Genomic DNA, 26,081 nt, shown 5'->3' with positions numbered 1-26,081 from the left:
AAAAGTTGACTAGATAGAAAGCCGGGAAACTTTAAAACATAAATTCACAAGTCTTGCAACTTAAAATACTAGACCTACATAAATAGTTTCCCATGGCTTTAAGTCTACATACAAGCATTCAATCCTACTACAGACGTATTTTATAACGGATTTAGGCAAGTAATCTTCATAATCTCTAACCAAACCATTAGAACTCCAAATGTGAGTAACAAGTATGCTCTCAGCTGCCCTAAACCAAGCCTAAAGTTTTAGAAAATTGAAAACTTCTGGATACTTCGGATGTGGACAGAAGAACAAGATCATTTTTCTAAGTGAGTTTACAAGGGTTTCTGATACATGGCGTATACATTTAAGTTCAACTACATACCTGTTGGAGGTGTTATTGGTGGTCTTCCACGTTTTCGTTTAGTTTCTTTCACATTTTCCTGGGGACTCTTTACATTGTCATTCTCAGGCTTCTTCTCAATTTGTGTATCTACTGAATATTCCATATCATTCTCTGATATATTCTCTTTATCTTCTTTTCCATTCTTAGATATATTCTTCTCTGAGACCTTGCCTTTTTCTGAGATGACTATCAGTTTTCCTTCTTTATCAGATTGCTTAACCCTTTTCTCAGTCTTTAATGTCTTTTCATTCTTGTCTTTCTTTGCATTACCTGTTGCTTTCCTCTGTTCTTTAAATTTCTCCCGCTTTTCAGGAGATGACGGAATTTCATTACCTCTTTCTTTAGGCTTAGCATTACCCACAATATTCTATAATAAAGAGTGAAATATGAAAATTAACTTGCTGCAGCCTGAAAGTCCACCCCCACCTTTGTATTTAGCAGACTTGCACTTTTTCCAACTTTTCGAAGAATAAAGGCATATATTGTGTTGTAACCCACAGATTAAAAACTTCAAGGTACTTGAACTGTTCAAAGACCAACACAGCATGGACACGCTGCTTTAACAGGACAGTATAATGTATGCTTTTGAATTGTCAAAGGAATTAATCTGAGACTTTCTGTGTCTCGGTTCTCATATGCAGGTTAGGGCCAGTAATCAACTCCATAGTTGTATGCCAACTTGAGCAGCGCTACTTAAACCTTACCTAGGACACTGAGGGAGGAGTGGGAGTCAAGAGCACAGACAAGGACAAACACCTCAATCACCTGGATACAAGGCCTGTCATCATCTTTTAACAAAAGTGTCTCAAAATAAACCAGTATTTAAGTTGCCATCATCACTGCTACTGAAATGTGCTAAGTAGAGTCATCTAAAAAGCAACTGACATCACCAACTTCTGCATGATGTTAAATTCTACACGCTTGTTTTTTGATTATATTTCATTTTTAAATACACTAAGCACTTTAAACTTCAAAATCTTTAATAGTCCCTGTCCAGTAAGCTACTGATAACATTTAATTCATTCATTTGTACTCTTCATTCTTCCATAACTGTGATACAGCAGCACAAGCCCAGGAAGAACACCCCTGTATCAACAGTTCACTGTTATTGAACGCCCTTTGCATGCTGCAATTGGGTTTCATCCCAACACCACATGGTGGGGGGATGCTGGTTTTGTTCCCCCTACCTCCTTCCAATGCTCCTGCTGCAGGCTATCCCCGAACACTTCTGCTCTGATCAACAGAAGCCTTCTAATTTTGAGCCTTGATCAATAATTTATATCTGCTCATATGTCAACACTGCCTTTAGTTTAACTAACTTCCCTCTTCATGTTACCTAGTAACTTGAAGCATTAGCAAGCAGCCAGACTCCTTTCCAGCCACAGCACAGCAAGGCACAACAAGGCCAGGAAGAGAAGACTAGAAAAAACTTTGAAGGCTGATCAGAAGATTACAAAGGCTGAATACCACTTGGGAAAAAGTAGAACAGCTAATTTGAGTTATACAAAATTCTGAGAGTACACTTAAGTCTCAGTAATTCCTTGTACGACAGTACAGCTTGCCTCTTCCCACCCCAATCTTCCTATCGGTATGTGGATTACATGAACTGGTGCCTTTTAAGACTGCCATTTCCAGACCACAGTCCTAAGAAACAATTCTGATGCAATAAAATGGTGAACATGCACATCTGCTCCACCTTCTATGAGATGATTTCAATCATACTCAACAGAGGTGATAAACAGTTTGGTTCTTTTTTTGTGGGTTTTTTTTTTTTGTGGGTTTTTTTTTTAAATGTGAAAACAAATTGCTGTGCATTTCAGAAGAACAGCTAGACAAAGAGAAAAAATTCTTTCATCTCACGAAGAAAAGGCACTGGTGCCTGAGCACTGCTTTAACCAGGTATGAAAAAAAAAACCTTCTTATATAGATTCCTTGAATACCACAGATGTGGGAGAAGCTCCAATGGAAACCTCACATATCAGTTTAAAAACAAAAACCCAAAAACAAAAAACACCACACCTCACACAAAAAATAACCCTCAGACATTAGGTTTCATTAGTTGTGTTACTCACAGAACCATCTGATGTGAATAAAATGAGGTACCACAACACAAACTGTCTTAAACTGTTCTTAAGCTTGCTGTGTTTATGGTTGTCTCTTGAACTAGCTCAGCTTTACTGAATTCTTAAAAGCTGCCTGTCCTTGCATAAATACTATCACTCTGTGTAAGTTATAAGTATTTCACTATCACTGTTCAATGGAACATGTTATTCCCTCTTCAGAGGGAAACGAAGGTAGTCATTACAGAAAAGAAGGCCAGTTTATGCTACTTCCTTCAGAAAACAGGTGGGCTTTTTTTGTTTAAGAACATCTAAGACACAAGCTCCTTGCATCTTCATGGCTACGGTCTTTCCCTCTGTAGAACAAGACCACTCCACTGGCAGCATGCTGCTGCATTAGTGCTGTATCTGAATCCACACCTCAAGGAACTTGCATTCACAACTGAGTCCTGAGCTCTCTAGCAGATCAACTGTTTAAGGACTTGATTAGAGAGCTCTGTTTACACAATCAGAAGTTAATCTTCCTTTTATGCTTTGTTACGCTAAAGGACAGAACAAAATGTTCTGGTATAAATTCTCTCTCAAGTTAAAAGAAAGCTTCCCAGCCAGTGGTTAAAAGAAGCAAACTTATTCCTTGCAAAACCTATCTACAGCCATATGGAAACACGAGAAACCATCTACAGGAGAAAAGAGACAAAATATTTTGTCCTTTTTATGAATAATCTCTCTTCAGATTGTTCATCTTCATGTATTTAAGGTTAAATATGGCAGAAACATTTTTCATGGCCATGAAGGTAGTTCCCTTGTAAGTATGAGTCAACCCTGAATCAGGCATAATTATTAGCATTTGAAAGCCTAAAGAGCACTTTGTGGCAAGTCTGAAATAGTTTTTTCCCAGTCTGGCAGATATACAAATCTACAGACCAAGGAACAGAATCACAGAATTATGTAGGTTGGAAAAGACCTCTAAAATCATTAATCTAGCATTGCCAAGTCTACCGCTAAACCATGTCCCAAAGCACCACATCTACACATCTTTTAAATACCATCAGGGATGGTGACTCAATGACATCCCTGGGCAGCCTGTTCCAATGCTTCACAACCCTTTCAGTGAAGATGTTTTTCCTAATACCCAACACCTAAACTTCCCCTGGTGCAACATAAGGCCATTTCCTTTCATCCTATTGCTTGTTGCCTGGGAGAACAGACAGACCCTCATGTCGCCAAAGAAGCAGCCCGTCTCTTCAGAGCAGTGACAGATTTAAATTCTGCTTTTAAAAAATTCATTATTGGAATCTGTACTTAGGGCTTGTGTTGAGGGAGAGATCCAATTTCTTTGTTCAAACTTGAGAGTCCCAAAAAAACAAAAGCAAAGGGCATGACTAAAAACACAGGCTACAACTACACGACAGAAACGTGTGGCAGGACCACAGGCTTAAAACCATTCCTTTAATACAGGTTATTTTGAGGCATCCACTTAAAAGTTTTAACCTAGTTAAACAGGATCAGAATTTGTCACCCTTTCCTACAAGGTATCCATGTGAAAACTGAATAGAAACAACTTCTTTCTTCTCACTATGAGCAAGACAAGATTTTTAGAATAGGCCACTAATACTTTCCATCACTAGCTGAAGATTGAACCCAACGAACAGAGCAGGTGAAGCAATGGTAGAACGGCCAAACCTCAGAAGAAAAATGTGGTTAGGAAAAAAAATCTTCTGAAAGCTGTGAATGAAAGACTACTCGACAACTTCCTTAAAGGTCCCAAGATAATCAAGTAGTTACTCTGGGGATGAATAATCTCCCTTCACTTCATAGTTCCCCATCCCTTGGGAAAGTATATATATCACAAAAATCATCTCAAACTGTGTTCCAGTATCCCACCACTAGTTTTAATATGTAAACTCTGAATCTCCCAAGGATTTTTAGACAAGTTTTTTTATACCTCTGACTTTAGTTCAAGAAGCGTATTCATGAGAACATGAGTTCGAGAGTTTGTAAAACATGCCATGAAGATTTGCATACCCTTTTCAGTTTAATGGATTTCATTTCAAATGGACTGTATTTTAGCAATAGAGAAGTTTCATTCATTTTGTACTTTATAGTTCAAACCTAGTTACTTGCACCAGCTGTTTTAGAATATTAGAATGAACACGCTACTTACCTGATCTTTGGAAAAAGCTTTGACATGAATGTTTTTGACAGTCTGAACTACACCATCATAAAATTTCACAGTGTATGTACCTAAAATATGAAAACAAAGCAGATAGTTTTAAAGATCAGAAGTTATTTAACAGAATATCTACTAACAGCTCCAATAGTGAAGCTGTATACTTTCTTCTCCTTGATCTTACAAGGTACAGTCAATGGAAAGAAAGCACAGCACAAGAACAAGTCCATACTAATTGATACTCAAAAAGAAGCATGACTGCGCTTTTAAGTCTGTTTATAAAGAGTTTTTGCAGCCCTGACATCAGTTTTACTGCAATTACACACACCCCTTAGATTATAAATTTAGGAAGAAACAACTTTCTCCAAAAATATACTTAAAGCAATTACTGACTAGATAACCCAGAAGGTTCTTTGTTCATAAAGATGTAGCCTTTTCAGCTACATTAAGAGTTGATGACAGATTAAGATATGTAACTAAGAAAAAAGTCCCAGTTGTTTTCTGTTTCTGTACTCTCTTAACCAAAAAGGCACACAACTATAAATGTACTAGTAAAAAGCACAACAGAAACATAAGTGAGTCCTTACCATCTTTGTTAACTGAAGTAACTTTGGCTGGATAGAAGCGACAGTCAGACCAGCATGCCAACACCTGATCATTTATATGGAAACCCTACAAGACAGTATTTAAAAGTGTTTTCATCTTAGAAATACAGAAATATACACCTATATTAAAACATCAGAACGATTAGCTTTCCGGTATTTAAAATAAGCCCTAAAGCTTATACAGCAGGCAATGAAGCAACAGCACATCAGTTTCACATTCTCAAATATCCTTTATTTTCTACTTACTGCACACCCTTCTTCCTCATGTAATCCTTCTTTTCTTAACTGTATTTTCTCTAAGGGACGCAAATAAGGACTGTCCCAACAAAACCATTCATCATATCTATGGTTCCAGCGTTTGAAATGGATAAGCACTTTTCCTTCTTCATAATCAATTTCTTCAATATGAGCTGGATACCTGGACACAACAGAGATTAAAATATTTCAGTTAAGAACGAAGATGTCCCATATGCTTACTCTAACTACAGTGTAAACATTACATGCAGATTGCTTTCTGCATGATCAAAAGCAAAATAGATGAAGACTGCTTGATCAGGTGTGGTGGGGATCCATGTCACTGTACCTAACAACCTTTAGTTTCTACAACCTCAGTATTATTGGACTTATTACTTGTATAAGCAGTAAAAATGCTACAGATGACTTGGAGCTCAGTACAGAATGAATCCCAGAACTGAACAACATAAAAGCAAGCACTGGTTACAGGAAGAAAAGACAACTGAGGAGTTTCTAGTCTGGGGTGGAAAAACATAGCTAGAGATCAGTAAGTCAAAAAAGCTTTCCCCATACCTAGAAATTTTACATGTACACAAAATTGATAGATTCAGCTCCCTCTTAACAACATCTGAAGGTCAATACAGTAACTTCTCACAGAGCTGCCCATCAATATGGGTCATAAATTGCCTCTTCAGTTTAACTGTAGAAGCCTAATGTAGACACTAAACCTGATTTAAGTTTTGGATTCTTAAATTCCATCTTCAAAGTTCTAGGAATTTCAAACACAAGGCTCTTGGTATAGTGCAAGCACAGGAACCAGCGAGAGGGCACACACAGTAATTTCTCATCAGGAAGACCTTAATCTATGCATTTCTTTAATTGCATTGGTAATTTGCAACTTAAGTATGTATTTCAGAATCACAGCACATTTCACTATCCCAACTGAAGATAACATCCCAAATTTTGAAATTTTCCCTCTGCAGTAATAGCACCAGGAGAAAACCTTCACTTGTCAGTGTTTTTCTTCCAGATAACTGAAAACAAGACCCCACTGAATTCTGGAACAAAGGCCTAAAAGAAAAAAAAAAAAAAGAAAAAACTCAAACCCACAAGTATTCTTTACCTAATAAATCACACTTATAGACCACACTTAAGAAGACAGAACAAGGGGTAGGGACAGAAAAAAGTGGCATTTCAAAAGGATGCCTAACACTAAAAATAAAACTAAAAAAGAATGAATTGAGACTTAAAATACAATACAGAGTATTACTTTACAATCCCATACAGACCAAAAGAAGGGTTACCTACAACTGAAATCCTTCAGCAGATATGAGACGTCCATAACTTCTTCAAAAAGAGCTACAAATACTCCACACCAGAGACTTGCACTGCAGCCACAACCTAAGGCCCTGCCTAAAACCACATACCTCACCTCACGCTTTGCCATTAGTTCGTTCCTGTATATTATCAGAACACATGCAGCAAAGGCTATGGAGGAGAAAGAAAATAGGATAGGAGATACTTATGGTAGGGATATCTTTACTCCTTCCTTCCTAAGTAGTAACTTCTTTTTTTGGGTGATGGCCAAGAGATGTCACATTTACAGAATCACAGAATCATCCAGGTTGGAAGAGACCTCCAAGATCACCTAGTCCAACCTCTGACCTAACACTAACAAGTCCTCCACTAAACCATATCACTAAGCTCTACATCTAAACATCTCTTAAAGACCTCCAGGGATGGTGACTCAACCACTTCCCTGGGCAGCCCATTCCAATGCCTAACAACCCTTTCAGTAAAGAAGTTCTTCCTAATATCCAACCTAAAACTCCCCTGGCGCAACTTTAGCCCATTCCCCCTCGTCCTGTCACCAGGCACGTAGGAGAACAGACCAACCCCCACCTCGCTACAGCCTCCTTTAAGGTACCTATAGAGAGCGATGAGGTCTCCCCGGAGCCTCCTCTTCTCCAGGCTGAACAATCCCAGCTCCCTCAGCCGCTCCTCATAAGACTTGTTCTCCAGACCCCGCACCAGCTTCGTCGCCCTTCTCCGGACTCTCTTGAGCACCTCCATGTCCTTCTTGTAGCGAGGGGCCCAAAACTGAACAGAGTACTCGAGGTGCGGCCTCACCAGAGCCGAGTACAGGGGGACAATCACTTCCCTAGTCCTGCTGGCCACACTGCTTCTTATACAGGCCAGGATGCTGTTGGCCTTCTTGGCCACCTGAGCACACTGCTGGCTCATATTCAGCTGACTATCAACCAATACTCCCAGGTCCTTCTCTGCCAGGCAGCTTTCCAGCCACTCATCTCCCAGCCTGTAGCGCTGCTTGGGGTTGTTGCGCCCCAGGTGCAGGACCCGGCACTTGGCCTTGTTGAACTTCATACAGTTGGCCTCAGCCCATCGGTCCAGATAAACCCAAAACTGCTCAGGTTAATAAGGAAGAAAGATTCAGAGTCCTTCCACATATAACAAAGTTCTATTAAAAGGTAGCTTTCTCTTACGTATCTCAGCAACTACAAAACACTCAATAGAGGTAACTACAAAAATCATTACCCAGTTCCCTGCATAGAACAGCAAAAATAGAGGCAAGAATTTCCAGGCCCTCTCAATGAGAGACCGGCAGAAGGAAGTTCTTGCCTGAAGCTCATCCAGATTCTCAAGGATAAAGAGGGATACTGATAAAGAATGATCAAGAACAGACTTAAACTAATGATCTGTTCTACAAAGACATCCATGTCTGATAAACCCATGCAATCCACTGATTTTCTCCTGCAGGGGAGAGACATGCCCACGTGACAGAAGCCAACAAACTATACAGTCCAAGACTATTCCCTTCTTCATACAGGGAAAGGAAGAACAGGATCCTTTACCACAAGAACCGCCATCTGGGAACCATGCACCAGTATCATATGCACCTATTCCATCTCGCCTTCTAAAGACCCCCTGATAGTGGGAGAGACACTGATCTATCAACAAGAGCAGCAAAAACATACTTGACAGTAAGACTCAATTTTTAGCCTGGTTGAGAACCAGTGTGGGTGAACTGCAGTTCCTGGATAACATACGGGAAAGTGTGAACATCTTCCCTTTTTGAGGCAACCACCGTCAGTGAACAACGTTCAGTGCTCAACTGGAACACAAAATCTATTAGAAGCTCTGCTACATCTAGCTAGAAACTTCAACGGCCCTCCCCAATGTTACCTTCCTTTCAGCTACAAAGCACCATGGCACTGCCTCGTGCCTGGAAACTTTAAAGTGAAGAAAAAAAGTTCACAGGTTCTCAACAGCTCTGAGCACTACACATTGACACTGCAAGCTTCCTTCCTCCAGCATTTTTCCCCTAGCCTTCAAAGTGCTGAGCAAGCATGCCACTTCAGGAGGCACAAGTCCACACAGATATACGCAGAAGTGCTAGAAGCAATACAGCATATCCCTACAACGTTCATAAAAAGTATACCCAAAAAGCCTGTGAACTTGCCATGGGACAGAGGTAACTTAAGGAACTTGTTTAATCAGGAAAACACACTATGGAAGGATACGCAAAGCAAAAAGCCAACAGCTGAAGTCTGCACTACAAGGCATGAAAAGTACAGACCGCCATGCATCCAGGTATGGGTCATCCTCTCCCAAACCATAAAGGAAGCAGTAAGCTGGCTTCATGGGCTTTCAGAGCAACTAATTGATTTGGGGCAAGAAATCACCGGCAGAGACTGATTTTAGTATTTACCCAACAACCTGTGAAAAACAAGCCGCAATCAGACAACTTCCTACGATTTATCAGGAGACTAAAACAAATGGCCTTCCAGCTCAATTCAAAAAGGAACCGTGAGTTTGTATCTTTCAAGGCCTTATGCCTAACGAGCTAGCTAAACAGCAAGTAAGGGAAAACCTCCAAGAAGCACAAACTATGGGAATAAGTTTTGATAAGAACACCCAAGCAACAATCAAAATCTCAAAACAGCATAACTCTCAGACAGGGATTAGCAGTGACTGGCAACTTCAGACTACAGCTGTCAGAGCACAGCAAACAACAAAAATAAGTTTCTTGTACAGACAAGTGTAAACCCTTCCCTTTTCTTTGTAGGAGTATTTGGAAATTCAAAATCACAGTGCTGACTTAAGTACTTTCCCTCTCTCAGCACCGGAATAATTTGTATCCCTTTCCTATATACTTAATTGCAAGTGCTGTAACACCCCTTTTTTTCTTGGAGCTAGGAAGGGACGAGCTTAGTGTAGTCAAGACAACGCTAAGAAGAACAGAAATGTCTAGGAGGACAACAGCTACGAGCTTCCATCCTTTCAGTAGTGGAACAAAATTCTGACAGCATGAACAATTAAACAACCTTTACCATAACAGGGCAGTACAATTATCCTAGCAAGAATAATCTTGATCTCAATATTCGAGAACCTCAACTAGAATCAAAAGTTTCTTTATAACCATTTTATTTGCACAGCAAATGAAAGAACTGGAAAGAGGTGTTATTAAAGTATGGTAATACAAGAGACGTCACTGTTCGCTACTGGAGGCATCCAGAGCAGTGTCATCCTTTTTCTGTTAAGAAACCAGATCTGGGGCTAGCCAACAGTGAAGATTTTAAATGATCCAGTTCAAAAAGTGTCAAGAACTCAATTCAGCAGGGACAGCATGTGCACCTGAGTCATCACAGCTGGCCTCTTTAGGACCCTCTAGCCTCAGGATCGCACTACCGGAGCAGTCCCACTACTCCATCCTCTGAACCCCAGCACCGTGTACCGAGAGAACATTGTGCATGCATGAAGGCACCATCTGATGGACAGAGCTCTTCCCCTTTAGTGCCTTAAGGTTAGCAGACATTGTCAGAGGTCCTTCATGACAGCTCTGATGTGTCAGCCAAGCCTTTAAAATAAGACATGGCACCAAAAGTACTCACTGTACTCTCTGGAGTTCAAGCCTAGAAAGTTACCCAGACAACCAACATCAGGAATTTAAGCACACATTCAATACATTATGATCATTAAGATACACCAAAGCAACCTTTGATATGCGATCTAAGTGACACAACATTCACTTTGCAGTCTGGCAAGGAGCAGCTGTTACATTGACTCCTCTGCTGGCATGTGCAAACTTTTTCTATTCAATAGGGCTGGGAGGCTGGCATCATACCCGAACACTGTGGAAGTCCTGAACTAGCATTCCACGGCAAGAGTTGCTGCCATGAAAGGCAGGTAAATGAGGCTCTGATGTGAAACACTTTCCAAAGCACTACTGCAATTTGAGAAGCAATACTGGCCCACTAATTGACTAGTGTGTTTGGTATTGAGCACAGAAATCAAAGGCAGCCCTCTGTTAAAGAGAAGACTTCCACCTATGTTTAAGTACCAAGAAAGCAACAAAACAAAAAGCTTGGACCTCTGAAGATCTAGAAGGAAAAGAGAAAGCACCTGGAAGCGGAAAATTTTATATCCACATAAAAGGAGTGCATTGTAGCCATATCAGAGAGTGGTCCTGTTCATGCAGGGGCAGGTGAAAGTACTACAGGAAAATAGTCTGCTGTCCTCTACAAATCCATACCTTCTATGAAAGAGATTGGACAGGTGTCCCCAGTCTGTTGCTGCTAATACTGCTGAGAGAAAATAAGCCCTCAGTTCTTAAAGGTTTTGGTTAATAACCCCTTAATACAGAAATATATGGAGATTACCAGTCAAGGAAACACGGACTTTCTGACCCAGGTTTCCAAAACTCAGCAAGCAAAGAAAAAAAAAAATCAAAACAAAAAAAAAATCAAAACTAAGTTGCAGAACAGTGTACAAGACACGTCATCTAAAGTCAAGAGCTTTTAAAAAATAAACATGTTTGGTTTTGGACACTTAGTACATACAAAATTCAATTTTAAGTCAAGGGATATGTGGAAAGTAGTGGGTGTTGAATTCCATCCCAGCCTGCCAAGTTTTCCCATGTAAGAGCTACGTACTCATACTTCGAGCCACTGTTGTTCTCCAAACATGTCAGATAGGTAGTCACTAACCAGAATTTTTAGTCTTACTCAAATGTGATCTATACTAAACTGTACCTCTGATAAGTCTACACCACAGACAGGCTAAGTACCTTTTTTGTAGGCTTCACAATTATTTCTTATATCAACAAAGCTCAAGAATACAAAGGATACATGCAGATTCAGACTGAAGCCTTACTTATGTCACACAGGAAAGGCAACATAAAGTGTAACTTAATATTTGCGCTTCATGTTGTTTCCATAAAGAGCTACATTTAACATTATCTAAACAGAAAGTTTGAAGTTGGCTCAAACTTAGCCCAAATTGACTCAGTTACCCAAGTTAACTTTTAGGCCTTTTTTCCCTCCTGCTGCAGTTGCTAAGTCTTCTTCCTCACAACTCGAGTCTGCAGGACAAGCTCAATAGCATTCCAAACTTACTAGCATTTCCCCATCCAGTTCACTAATTTGGTGGCTGACCACCCTCAGGCTATAACAATTTCAGACTTTAAAGCCTACAACTTCTTAACAGCAATGGGAAAGGAAATACTGAGGAACTACCTCTGGTACTCTCTACTTCAAAGGATTTATCTCTTCACAATGACTACTCTGTGTATAACGCAAAATTTAAAATGTGAATTTCAGAGTACCAGTCTGAAGCCCTGCTAGGTCTGTGTAGTCCTATTTCCCAGACATATAGCACTAGTACACATTTTAAAAGGCCAGCACAACAGATCAGCACGTATTGCCCATTTTAAGCACTGGTATATAAACTGCTAGAAATTAACTACTTTCCTAAAAACAAACGACCAGGACTCTAAATACGGTATCAATATAAAATGTTTAATATATTAAAGACTTAGAGTTAATATAATATGAATGTTTTTAAAAATATACCAGTTTTTTAATCTGTCACGGGCTTCCAACTGGGCTCCCACCTCAAAGTTGATCCCTCTTCTATTCGGAGGATGTTTTGTCATTTTGTAAAATCAACACTGCTGATTTTATTCCCCTGAAAAATGCAATTAAATATCAATCACTAATCAAGACACACACAAAATAAACTTATGCACCATAACCCCCAAAAGCTAGATGTTAAGGGACCCTAGTATTTCTTGTTCACAGGAAGTAGTGGGGACAATTACCTCTTAAACAAGAGTTCCCAAGTGACAGTGTGCAGAATCATTCAAGAAATGTGTTCAAAAGGATAGCTACCAGACAAGGAAAGATCGAAGCTCAACCTTTGTCCGTCAGTTAAGAACTCTGCAACCCAATGTTTATTCAAGACTGAGAGAGAAGTTTCATTATTTCCCCCCTCCCCTTCCTGGTTTTAATGAAAACAAGGAATTCAGTAAATAGGAAGTGGGCAAAAACATACATAGTAACAATCTTTCAAAATCTACTACGGTAGTGAAACACTCTTGAATGCTATGTCACCTCATCACTACAAATGCAGGAGTTTAAAGAATTACGCAGATACTTTAACCAACTTTAGAAAACTGCCTAAACTGTTTCCATATTTATGTTTTCTTCCCTCTTCTCCACCATTTTAACCAGAAAATAAAGTCTCTTAACACATTTCCAACAGATAAACATTTTAAGAAATCTTGCCAAAGGTACACTTCAGGAGCTACTTCTCCCATATTTTTGTCAGTCACTTCCCACAATGATAAGATACAAATTATGATCCATTCCTGTAGTCTTTAAGCTCACAAGATCCAAAAATTTGAGTATGCTTTATAGCCTACAGTAAGAAGACATTACAGAATATCACAGAAGGTTTGGGTTGGAAGGAGCCTTAAAGCCCATCCAGCCCCAACCCTTGCCATGGGCAGGGGCCCCTGCCCCCAGCCCAGACTACCCCCGGCCCCATCCAGCCTGGCCTTGGGCACTGCCAGGGATGGGGCATCCACAGCTCCTCTGGGCAACCTGGACCAGGGCCTCGCTGCCCTCAGAGGGAAGAATTTCCTCCTGTATCTTGAGGATTCAAATAAAGGTGTATAAAATGGATGCAAATTAAATTAAAAAAACAAGACTGTCTCATGCTACAAGAATGAGTAGACATGCACAGGCAAGTGAAGTAAGCAGTAGCATTTTGTTTCACAGGATAGATTAACAGCAATGACACCTGCTGAGCTGCACCTATAAAAAGATTAACATTATTTTATGAAGAACTACTCAAAGTTCAAATGTGGTTTGGAAACCAAAAATCTTTAAGAAAGTCAAAAAGCTTCTATTGCAGAGAAAAGCTATTCCACTGACACACTTTCTATACCAGGCCATTTGTCATGGGAGGGCCACATAGGCACCCCCACAACCTCAAGCATCACAAGCACATCATGAAGAAACTGCTCTACCAAAAGATTACCTGTTCTCTTCCTCTGAAGCACAGCTTTATACCTACCTTCTCTACTATTAAAACAGCCTGCAAAGGTATGGGGAAAAAAAACTGCTATTGGCAGTACCCGGTAATTCACTGACACTACCTGCAAGATATTTTAGCCACCTAGGAACTGAGAATCACTGCAAGTTACTTTTCTAGAGTATCTGATAAACAGCTGACTAACCCAGCATGGCTCTGAATCAGTCCAGGAACCAGAACCAGTGCTGTCTTACATGGCTAGACATTTGGGGGTGTGGGTGTTACCTTCCAGCTCCATAGCTTTTAATTAGAAAAGGGGAGGGGAAAAGAAATTAAAGAAAACCGGGGGGGGGGGGGGGGTTACATTCTGAAGAAAAACCACTAAGAATTAAAAAAAAAATCCCACCAACAACTAACACTATTCTGAAAATCTAAGAAGTAACTGAAAATTTATTTTTTCTTTTTTAAACAGCTTATCCACCTACACCTCAAACATCCCCTACTTCCTCCACAGATCTACATCAATGAAATATCACTTTCTGGCATTAGCAACAGAATTCGATGCCTCCCAACACAGAGCTGACACACGTTGCTTTAATGCTTGTAACACAGGAAAACTTGGGGCTGCAAGTTGACTCTTGTCCAAGTAAACTTACTTTTTTCCATTTCACTGATAGGGACACGCAAAGACCAAGTACTCCTAAATGCCAGAAGTACACTAATGAAGCCCTACAGGGGAGCCCCCTTCAGGAAGAGCTGCAAGGCACTCATTCCAGCTCGCCTGCAAGAGGAGCATACCAGCCTCATAACTTCAGTAGCAGTATCTTGTACAATAGGGCTTCTACACATAAACGTCAGCAACTTTGGCACGGAAGGTCTTAAGGTTTCAGTTAAATATCAAAATAAAAAGAATTAAAGAGCATCACAACAAAAGGGAAATCTGAAAAAAACAGAAGTCATTTAATTTTATTTAGAGGGGCTGCAGGTCCTCTAAAACTGAACTTTCCTCCTCGCAGCTAGTCAGCTGAATATCACCATTTGTTAGAGCACACACTTACTACCCCTCACCAACTCAGCCAAGCCTGTTACAAGGCAACTGATCAGGAAGTTGAACAAGAGCAAAAAATTTAAGGAAAAAACCACCCACATCACCACCCCTTCCCCACGTTCTTCCTTCCTCTCCCCTTCTGCATCGTGAAACTTGGGCTCCTTTGGGTTCTCACATCCCTCTGATCCTGTTTAACTCAATCCAGCAGTCCCTATGCTTACATGCCCTGCAAAGCAGGCTGTCTTCTTCACTTGCAGCTCGTTTCAGGAACAGCTTCCTCCAGCAGATATATACTTGCCAGAACATTACATAACACAGATAAGTTGGTAGAGCAGCTCAACAGTTCTACACTTAAATGTACAGCCCTAGAGAAAGACTGAAAGCAGATGATAAAACCTTTACTGGGAGCCATCACGTAGCTCTTCGTGAACAGGGCCAACAGGCAAACCCAAACCCCTCCACGTTGCACCAGCATGACCTTGACCTTCTGGAGTACCTCACTGCTCAGAAAGACAACACTGAACACAGCGTTTTTCCTCTGCTTCATGGTTCATATCTTAGGTTCTCTGTCCACTCCTGCTATAACTACCTAAAAACTTTAAACTATACTAGAACAGATTATTAAAAACAACTCCAGATGGTCTCTAGCAGAAAATTAATTTATACTGACTTGGCAACTAAAACAAGACATGGGCAGGCCTTTCACTTTGGTAACTCCGGGAATCCATTTTTCTCAAGTGCTCAAGACCACAAGAAAAGAAAGTGGTGGTTACTAGATCTACCCCCAAAGCTGAAAGGCTTTTCTCTAAAATTTCTTATTCCACTATAAAAATTAGAGGAGCATTTCAGAAACCGTTACTCTAGAATTTAGACAGGTTGCTAGTTTCAACAGAAAGCATTTCCAAATCTGTGTGACTAGAAGCACACACTTCTGGTGCTTAAAAGAGAGAGCCTTACCTTCCCTGTAAGAGTCAGGGTGAAGTGATTTAGATTTAAAAGACTATTCGAATACTTACAGGTACCAATTAGGAAGGTACATTTATATGTAAGGACAATGCAGAGAAGAATACACTTAAATTAATAGACCCCTTTGGGAATCATGATTTTTGTCTTTCAGAACAAGCCTTCTGCTCCACTAAACGGGTCCTGCATACTCTCATCTGTAGCATTTCCTACTCTCTTCAGTTTTAAGCTCCCACGAGTGCTTAGCCCCAAATCTGGTGCCTCAGTAAGTTTTGACAGAAGAAGGTTCCTCTAGAAATTGAATAATTCTTTCATATTGTCATGTAAAATATAACTGAGCAGTTCTGGCAGAGTCACTAATACCAGCCTCTTATTTTCCTCTCTGAAAACTGCAGAATCACTGCAGTCTTTTCCAAGCTACCTTTGCAAACAATGCCTTCCAAATCTCTCATGACTATGACTGAAACATTCCCTACAATCACACCAAAACAAAACCCTGCCTTTAAACCAGTTCCACTTCCAAACTGAGTACTACTTCAGTATTTCATAAGCAGCTTAGAAGGCAAATTCGCTCCCACAATTCAGCCACATTGTCTTTGTACTTTAACTGTGCCAAACCAGGGATCTCCCTCCACCCTCCCAACAGAGCCCAATTCACAAAAAACGAGGAACTCGATGAATAACCATAGTTCTCTGGCTTCATAAAGGAGCTCTGGTAGATTGCATAAAAAATAAAATACTTAAACACTCAGTACAAAACAGCATTAAGTTTTATTTGGAGCGGTAAGCTTGCTGTCCAATTCCAGCAGGCATTCTACATTACTGGTGGTTCCATAGGACTACGGAGAAGAGGAGACAGGGTAGGTAGGAGAGGTATCAGTTTAACAAAAAGCACTTGAGAAATTGGGGAGTGAAAGGAACCAGCAAGAGGTTGTCTTGCGTTCTCTGGAGGTGCAGTACAAGCATAACTCAAAGCTGGACTTCTAAACCTAGCCCCAAGATTTGAAATATAGGTCCTATACAAGCAACAGAAAACCCAAGTGTATTTTGCTTCCTTTACATATAGCAGTATAAGCAGTTTCTATGCTAAGACAGGATAAGAGTGGATTCCACAAAGCATAATCTGACTCTGCCATTCACTCCAGCACTAGACAGCATAACAATACTGCTAGCATATCTAAATGCACATTCTGAAACTGCCAAGGACCAAGTCCAATCACATTTTGCATATAAGGTTTTTACTGCTCAGCAATAATTACTTTTGACCTCTTATTTATACCATCTGCATACATCATACCAGCCCTTGCATCTTGCATCAGTGGTAAAACAATGAAAGCCTCACCCAGTTTACCCCCTACAATATGCATGCCCCCATCAGGAATGGTCAATCCAGAGAAGTCCATGGTCCCCACCACAATCGAAGACCTTGCAAGTGGATGACCACAGCCATGCTGTGCTGAAACCACAAACCTGCAGATGAGAAAAGGTAATGGCTGTATCAGACTGTAAAACAGTACTTCCAGACACCGTTTACATTATAAAATTCTAATGGCATCTTATGAAGACTAAGTATGAGAATCTCACAAACGTTTAACTACCACTTTTGAGAACTATTTTGGCACTGACTGGGGAGGCTGATTACAACAGACTTTTTTTTGCCTGTGCCATGCCTAACAAGTTTTGCCTAGAGCTTCAGTGCTACTGCGAAGTATGCCTCACGGTATTTTACCCTACACTTAAAAAACAGTTCCTGTACCAGCTATTAATCTAAGGAATCCTCTGGACCTGCTTCATATTTTGTTTGTACACACCATTTCATAGCAAAATGAGAAAATTTCAGGACAAAACCATAAGTTACAGGAGATATGCTTATCACTGTGTTTTTTTCAAACACAATGCTGCAGATATTCAACCAAGTTCTTTTTTAGTTTCTTTTCTTTTAATGCAATAGGAGCAAAAACAGGAAAAAATCTGAATTAAACATGAAGACTATTAGACACCGCAACAAATTCCCAGGAACACTGTAACATCTCAATTTTTCTACCCCAAGGCACTCCAAACAAGACACTGGACTACCTGTAGTTGTACTTAGGTATACCTTGCAGGATTCTCAGCTACATCTTAACCAATAGTTACTTCTTGCTTTAGAAGTTTGCCAGACTCAATCAACTACACAGGAAACAAACTGCAACACAACACCTAAACCGGATCCTGAACTGATACTTGCAACTTCTGTAAGAGTAATACTGTAGAGCTAACTCCTTAACACTGAAAACATTCACTCAAAGCACAGAACCTAGTATTTTATTTCAGACATACTTCTGGTTTACAAATGTAGACTAACAAACTGACACCAGTAGAAAACCTACATTTACCCTCCTCTACACGGAGAAGCCAAGATTTATTCGAAGTACTCAGTGACAAAAGTGAAGAGGTGTTAGCAAACAAACTACCCTTCCTGGGTCAAGAAAAATCCTCATGTTCTCCCTAAGACAGCGAGAATGCCATTTTCATCCTATCAACAATATCACATACAACTACGCTGTCGATTCAAACTGGTGATGAGACCAACATGGAAGCAGATATTATGAACACAGGCAACTAAAAAAAACAGAGGAAAATTTTTTTCTGTAATGAAAACTATTTAGATTACCAAGTGCAATTAAAGAAATAAGTACTCAATACTGAAAAAAGTGCTTTTCAGTCATTTTATCTCCCACTTAGCTAGTCTGGTTTCTTCTTTTTTTTTCTGTCCTTGTAACACACTAATGATAAAAGACAAACACTCGCACAATGAACAAGCAAAAAGATTTTGGAAAAGGGTTTAAGCCACATGAAATAAAGCAGATTTTTCCTAAATAAAACAAACTACATTTAAGAAGAACTACTTCAACCAAACTGCTGTTTTTTCCTTCATCTGAAAGTCTGCAATGCCTGCTTTAAGAATACCAGAGTTAGATTTATAGGAATATGATCAACAGTGCCTTTGCAAGAATTAAGAAAAACACGAATTTTAAAACAAAACTGTAAAAGGTTAAAGAAAGAAAAGCTATGTTTAAGAAAACTGAAGATCCATGCTTATACTCACCAAGAAGAAACACGTTGCTTATTTGGCCACGTACATTCCAAACACTGCTGTACAACTACAGAAAATGAAAAAAAAATACTCATGAATTCTGAGACAAAAAGTACTTCAGAGTTCAAAAAAAAACTTTCTCTCCATAAATCATACAGTATCACCTCTGGAATATCAATTTAATCTGAAGATACTACAATACAGAGGGTCACCAGGCTGCTGTGATCCAAATTATAGATGAACTGCAAGGTCATTAAAGACATTCCACTCCCCTCTCCCCCCCAGTATCCTGATCAAATTTCTCCATCATTTATCCTTCACGAAATAGAAGCCACCAGTAACTTTACTGTTATTGCTTCTTTCTGCACCAGGTATTTCAGAATAACTCCATGAAGTAAGCGAGTAGACAGCATATAAAACTTTGTATGTGCAACTTACTCAACATTCAAGCTATATATGTTTGAATAGATTATTAACAATTTAAATCTACCATGTGGTCAAAACTGCACTTAAAGAAAATTACAGTATACCTTCAGTTTTATCATGCACATTGAGAATGTATAGCCCTAGACAAAAGACGAGGCTAAATATCCAGCAGAGACGATCACAGTCCGTGCTCACCATCTCTTCCAAAAGACTGTTAAACACAAAACAAGTTCCTAATGGTGGCTTTCTTTCTTTTATCTCATTTACAAAAATTTTTAAGTGCCACTTTTCCAGCTAATCACTATTTAGCAGGTAAGATTTTAAAGCAAGTGTATCTGAAACGTTCAAAGAGACTTGAGTGCAACTACTCTACCCCAAATCTAACACCCTCTTTTCTTCCCATGAGTTCAATGAGAACTACTACTGACAGAAGCCCAGAAATGTCACTGTACCAATTATATTCTTATTGCCCAAACTTTCTTTAACTCTGAGCATGGAAGCTTAAAAAAGCTTCAATTCTGAGATGTCCAAACACGAGAAGCAGCCCATAAACAAAACCAAGACTGCCAGATCTGAGTCAAAGGGTCAACATGCCTGAGCAGTCTCAATTTGGAAGCACATCAAAATTCGTTTGCCAAATAATTACAGCAAACTGGGATTCATAAAAGTCATTACTTCTGATGTAATACAATTCGTACTCATACTGGTGGATTTCTGCTGCAAAACTTTGTTTCTTAGAATTTCTTAACAAGTGATCTTTTAGTACGGGTAATTTGAAAAACAATCAAAATCCTATCTGCAATAAAAGCCTTCAACTAGTTCAAATAACATACTATAATAAGCATGACTTTTCAGATATAGTTTTCTTATGTTTTCTTAATAGTTCAGGTATCTATATATACACACACACACACGAAAAAACTTATTTAGAAGAAATTCTTACTACTTCAAAAAAGCAACTAAAGTATCAAAAAAGATACTAAAAAAAAATCAAGGGAAAAAAAAAGAGACTGATGTGGAACAATTCTGTCACTGAATAAATCTAGCAACTTAAGGTTCTTAAATCTCTCTGATTTTATATCTTAGTTAAGAAAGATTAAGTTCAGTGTGAATGATATTTTAAGGTGTAAATTGAGAGAGTTCTTGCTGTTTGATAGATTAAGAGTTCAAATGTTTTTCAACTAGAAGACCTGCAGACTGCTCAAGCAAGCTGAATCATTTCTTATGAAAAACTTCCCTAAATCACCACAAGGTTCATCACGTCAATCCATGCTGCAATGAGCATGCCATGCGTGTATAGCTAAGTAAACAAACCCAAGCCAAGATGACCAAATGCAGTCCTCTTCCTTTAACAGAGACATCCTCTGTTGAATAAGTTACATCCATCACATGGCATAGGGATGTGCATTTTGGTCATGTGCAAAGTAAACAAAGATTCTCCAAGAACATTTTCTTCACCCACAAATCTTCTCCAAGTCAATACATGCAAAGCTTCTCCAAGGAGCAGGAGAGATTGGTAGAAAAAAGCTACAGCAACCTGAACTGATCTAATTTAGTCTGCAGATTGGGCACCTCAACACAATTTCTCCTGTTTATCTACCTGAGGTTGCATAACACCACTTCGTGATGCTGAATGCACTGAGTATATAACCATCCCCAAGAAAATATTTTTGCCCTGCCTAATGGCTACCTATGGGCTTACAGAGCCTTTCTCAATCAAGAAAGGAATATGAGAAAAGTGGACCATTTCTCATTCCCATTCTATACTCCCTCAAAAGCAATAGAAAAACAACCACAACACACAAAGTTCCCCGTGCATCCTTCAGATCCCTGGAAAAGGTGCCAACTGTTTGGAGAACAGCCTTGCGATGCAGATGAGGAAAGGAACTACACTTGGGCTCAAAAACTCATGTGACAAACTCATTATTGTGCAAAGACAGCAGATTTCTTCTTAAAAAGAATATACCTTAAAAAAAATAACAGCAGGGCTAAAGGACGTGACTTCAATTTGCCTATGTATTTTCTGCTTGGTTACGTGACCTACAGTACTGAGTCCAATACTATTTCATACTGTGAGGGAAACAGTTGCCAACTTTTAAGTGCTAAGGTGGCATTGAAGTATTACCGTCTACATCACTTCTAAAAGCAGTATCTTGGTATTCAAGAAGAATCCACATTTGAGAGAGAAAATACTTAAGGTAGTACTTACAACTTAAGGTAGTAAATTGACCAACTCCTTATCTGTGACCCGATGTCCAGCCCCTGGCTTTGAGGTCACTCTGGATGTTCCAGTGGTATTCTATATATTTACAGGTTATCGTTGAACCTAAGATTTTTCTTATCAATAAGCATCAACATGTATTGTAGCTATCAGAGTAAGAGGCAACAACTGAAAGCAGATGGAGTCAAAAGAAAAACACAGAAATGACCTGGTAACAGTACCTGCAGCAGCAACTGGACCTGGACTTGTGATTCTTTGAAGAAGTCAACCTAAAAAGAATGCATAAAAAAAAAAAGAAAAACATTTTCCATAGAATCTACACCACCTGCAACACCAACCACTGAAAATCCTTTAGGCCACTTGTACAACAAGCCAGTATTCAGTGTTCTGACACTTAGACATGGCAGTGTCGGTTTCATTATTTTCAAGTAGTTTGCTTCCTGACTGGGCAGGACCAAACCTACCCCCCCCCCGTTAAAGAACAGGATATTTGCATCACAGTCAATGAAAGTGAAACTGCAAGTTACGCTGCCTTGAGATTTGATGAAGCAAACTACATTTTCATTCACAATAATACATTACGGACATGTATCTGTGTATGTGTCACACTATAAGGAAGATGCAACTTCACAGTTTTATTACAAGAAGAATGAAAGAGGTGCTCTTAAAGGCTGCTTGTAGACTCATCCCCCAGCTCAGAGGTGAAAGGGCATCAAGGGAAAAAAAAGTCAGTGCATCTTTTCGCAATACCAATAACAGCAATACTGAGAAGATGGAGCTGTAACATCGGCAGAGGACCTATATAAACACAGGGGATCGTGCCGTGCAGAAGCCATTAGCAACTTTCAGTAGAGTCAAGCAGCAACTCAAGTCTGGTACTTTTTGTAAGCTCTGCTACATCACTGAAGCATCTTAGGTTTCGGATTTAAAACTGAAGAAAACCCTAACTCAAGCCCTATCAATGGCACTGCCATTCATGTCCTAAAAAGCATTCAATTTTAAAGCTGGAATACAAGACACTCGAGGCAGTGCCTTCGCCAAAACATTATGCAGAACTAGAGGATATTCTCCATTTCTTTGGTAGAGAAGTGCTGAGTATAAAGAGCAGAAGAATAAACCTGTTTTTAAACTAGTATATTAACCTCAACGACAAGACTAGAAAGGCTCTTCTGTGCCAACTTCATACAAAAACAAAACCAAACCAAAACCCAACCCACTAAGCAGTAGCTTCCCCCGCCCCCCCCCTTAAAACATGGTATGTACAGATACAGACTGACACAGGTACATTTCTTTCTAACCCATTTCATAAACCTACCTGAAACAGAGTTCAAGAAAAGACTAGGCAGATTGCAGCTGGCTAAATCCAAACAAGGCTTGCCGAAAGTTCTCAAACCCAGTGAAACCACACAAAGGCATGTCAAGAAATTAGCAAGTAGTCTCAAAAAGCTGTAAACACTACAGTCTAACCTGCATTATTTTCTGCCACACATGTAAGTCAGCACGGGACATGCTATGCACCTGCACGTACAAGATCACAAAAATGGTGCTTGCACCCACAAAAAAAAAATCTTTCATAAGAACACTGCCTTAAAAGGCACCAGACCCAACAGTTTTTTGAACAACAAAGGCGATATACTACTGGCATTTTGACAGTAAAGACAAACTGGAAGGTGTAAGTCACTATTTCTTACCTGAAAACAGTCTTTTCCTACAGGAGGCACAAGAAGTCAAGAAAAACCTGTAAGCAAGCAAGGGAGAAAAGTTTGAAGATGATAAGGAATAAATAATAATAATGAAAAAAAGAATGGACGTGTTACAAACACTTCACAAGACTTCTCAATGTGATGTGCCACTATGTGCAAGGTATCTGCAATTATTCTTAAAAAGAAAAAACAACAATAAAACCACCTACATCTACACAATTAAGCAATCATCAAGAATGCAGTTTAAATACTGAGGCAAGCACTTACGGGGCTCAACAGTAAGTCCTCCCCCCATGCACATTCTTTAGCTCAGCTCACATCTGCACAGGACAGTGCCATATGGGCAGCAAGAGAAGACAAGTGGCAGCAGTGCAGCAACAGTGTCAGCTTCTGTCAAGGTTTGACAAATTACAACCACAGACAATACTAAGCTGCCAGCAACGCAGATATAAATAAAGGATGCAGTGACAGAGAATTCAACATCCCCTACAATGAAATTAGGGATTGCACCCTCCTTCCCTGGCCAAGAGGGAGAATTTAGGTCAATATCATGGCTTAGCTTAGACAGGAACTATAAGAGCAAGAAAAAGAGCTTCAGAGAACTTATCCAATTAAAGGTAAGAATTAATTACATGCTTCTTACATTTCAATCAAGGCAGCACTGTTATGAGCAACTACTATTCTAGCCTCATTCCCAACTTGACCTTAATTAGTTACTCTGGATTACAGGCAAGCAGATTTTACTCTCAGACTGCTCAAGTAAAATATTATTTCCATTCAGGACACACCAACAAAGTTATCAGCAGAATGTAAACTGAACTCTCCCACAAGCTGGCTTCGGTCAAACAATCAGTATTTATCCAAACCACCTTCAATTCCTGAACTACTGAAAGTCACACACAAAAAAAAAATTATACTGCAAATGATCTTTGCTACAAGTCTTCTCGCTGAGCTTTTTTTGGAAACTGGTCCTTGCTCGTAGTAGAAAATTAAACAAGTCCACGTCCAAAGCATTTCTCTTGTACAGATGCTCAGTTACAAGCTTCTGTACAGAAACCTACGTAAGATTAGTTCAAGTTATTAGCTTTGTTTTTAACAAGTTACATTTCATTTGCCTATACAATACCAAATTCTGTACACTGCAAGAATAAGTTCATTTCAACCAGTTTGGACTCCTGTACGCTCAAATATCCCTCCTTGTCTATATTCAAGTGTTTATGCTAGAAGCAAAGCATGGGATCACAGAACCGTTTGCGATACTAGCAGGATATTTAACAAGCAGTAGAGATGGAGCCGTTCCCCAAAACTGTACTGAGAACCTCCTTGATCAACCCAGTGCTGCTATAGCTACGGTTTGCATGCGTGTCCCAAGCCAATCGCTACGACAACCCGTAAGGAAGCCACCTGGAACCTAGGTCTGTCGGGAAAAAATACGGCGCCTCCCGATTCTATGTATCGAACGCACAGGACGCGAAGCGGCTTTCGGCTTCGCGCAGGGAGCGATCTTCATCTCGCTTCCCCCAAGACGCTTGAGGGAGACGGGCAGCAGCAGAGCGCAGACGCGCTCCGAAGCCGCCGGTACCGCCCGCGGGCGCCGGCCCCACACGAGGCTTCGCCCCGCTTCGTCCCCGGGGCCGGGCGCGGAGCAGCCGCGGACGCCCCCCGCACAGCCCCACCGGGGCCGGCCGGGAGCGGCCCCGCGCCGCTTCCTGACGCCGCCGGGGCCGGGCTCCGCCGCCGGCCCCTCCCCGGCCGCGCACCTCCCGCCGCAGCCCCCGCCGGGACCCGGCCCCGCCGCTCCCCCGCCCGCGCCGCGGGGCCCGTTCGCCGCCTCTCCCGGGCCCCGCGCCCTGCGGCCACCGCGGCGCCGCCCGCCCGGCCCCGGCCCCGGCCCCGGCGCCGCCGCAAGGTCACTCGGCCGCCCCCGCCGGCCGGGCCCCGCGGCGCCGGCGCTCGGCGCGCTCCTACTCACCTGCCCGCGCCGGGCCGCGCGGCTCCGCGGGCCGCCGGGCGCGGGCGGAGGCGAGGCGAGAGGGAGCGGGGGGGCGGGGGCGCGGCCCAGGCCCCCCGGCCCCGGCGAGGCGGAAGCGGCGCCCGCTCGGCGCCCCCGGCCCGGCCCGGCCCGGCCCTTTGTGCGCGGGGCCGCGTGCCAGCCGCGCCGCGCCCGGCCTCCCTCCCCTCGCCTCGCCTCGCCACGCCGCGGGCCCGCAGCGCGGGGCGGGCGGGAGGCGCGGGCCCGGCCCGCCCGGGCGCCGCCGCGCTCTTACCGAGGGCTCTGCACGGGACAAAGGGTGAGAGCGGAGCGAAACCGCCCCCGGGCCCCGCTGCGCGCCGAGCCCAGCGCCACCGACCGCGCAGCGCCACAAAATGGCCGCCTCGCTGCGGCGCCGCCACCCGCCGCCGGAGGGGGCGGGCCTGGACCGGGCTCCTCCCGGTCGCTGCGGAGGCGCGCAGCGCGCTCCCCGCGCGGCACCCGCGGCACCGGGTCCCGGGTCCCGGCCCCTCCGGATCGGCGCCGGCGCCTCGCGGCCGGGGCGCTGCGGGCGAGGGGCGAGAGGGCGCCGGCAGCGCCGTGCGGGGCTGCGCGGGGCGCTGCGGGACGGCCCCGGCCCTGCCGGCGAGCGGCCTCCCGACGGGCGCTCCCCCGGTGTGGGGCGCGGCAAGAGCTCCGTAAAAGGGTGAAATAAAAAAAAAAAAAAAAAAACTCGTGCCCGCTGCCCAAAGGGGCCGTGTCCGTCTCCTCTGTGGCCCCTGGGTAGGAGCCCAGGCAGCTCTCCCTGCTCCGGGCTCGTCCTCGCGCCTCCCAGCGCTGTAACCGGGGCCCGGCCCCGTGCTGTTGGCCTGCCCGGT

At 41.9% G+C, this 26,081-nt stretch overlaps 1 protein-coding gene across 6 annotated transcripts in view; it reads right to left on the bottom strand.

The window, feature by feature from the left end:
* PHF20 (PHD finger protein 20) overlaps positions 1-25,648 on the bottom strand; it is a 77,064-nt gene extending 51,416 nt beyond the window's left edge. For 4 of the 6 annotated variants that reach the window (XM_083801278.1, XM_083801281.1, XM_083801282.1 and 1 more), the window contains exons 1-10: positions 25,499-25,648; positions 23,220-23,266; positions 21,750-21,797; positions 18,894-18,948; positions 17,148-17,275; positions 12,330-12,444; positions 5,470-5,641; positions 5,206-5,290; positions 4,613-4,692; positions 368-755 (exon numbers count right to left, since the gene is read on the bottom strand). In XM_083801278.1, coding sequence (XP_083657404.1) covers positions 368-755; positions 4,613-4,692; positions 5,206-5,290; positions 5,470-5,641; positions 12,330-12,412 — 808 coding nt within the window. In that variant the 5' untranslated portion in view covers positions 12,413-12,444; positions 17,148-17,275; positions 18,894-18,948; ... (1 more) ...; positions 23,220-23,266; positions 25,499-25,648. Of the gene's footprint in view, positions 1-367; positions 756-4,612; positions 4,693-5,205; positions 5,291-5,469; positions 5,642-12,329; positions 12,445-17,147; positions 17,276-18,893; positions 18,949-21,749; positions 21,798-23,219; positions 23,267-25,203; positions 25,233-25,498 lie in introns of those variants that run through there. The other 2 variants (XM_083801280.1, XM_083801279.1) reach the window with 2 other exon arrangements.
* Positions 25,649-26,081: the final 433 nt, after the last annotated feature.

Source organism: Anser anser (assembly GCF_964211835.1).
Source record: "Anser anser genome assembly, chromosome: 16".
Lineage (NCBI taxonomy): Eukaryota > Metazoa > Chordata > Aves > Anseriformes > Anatidae > Anser > Anser anser.
Note: the sequence above shows the minus strand (reverse complement) of the source record. Positions and strands in the feature narration are given on the sequence as shown.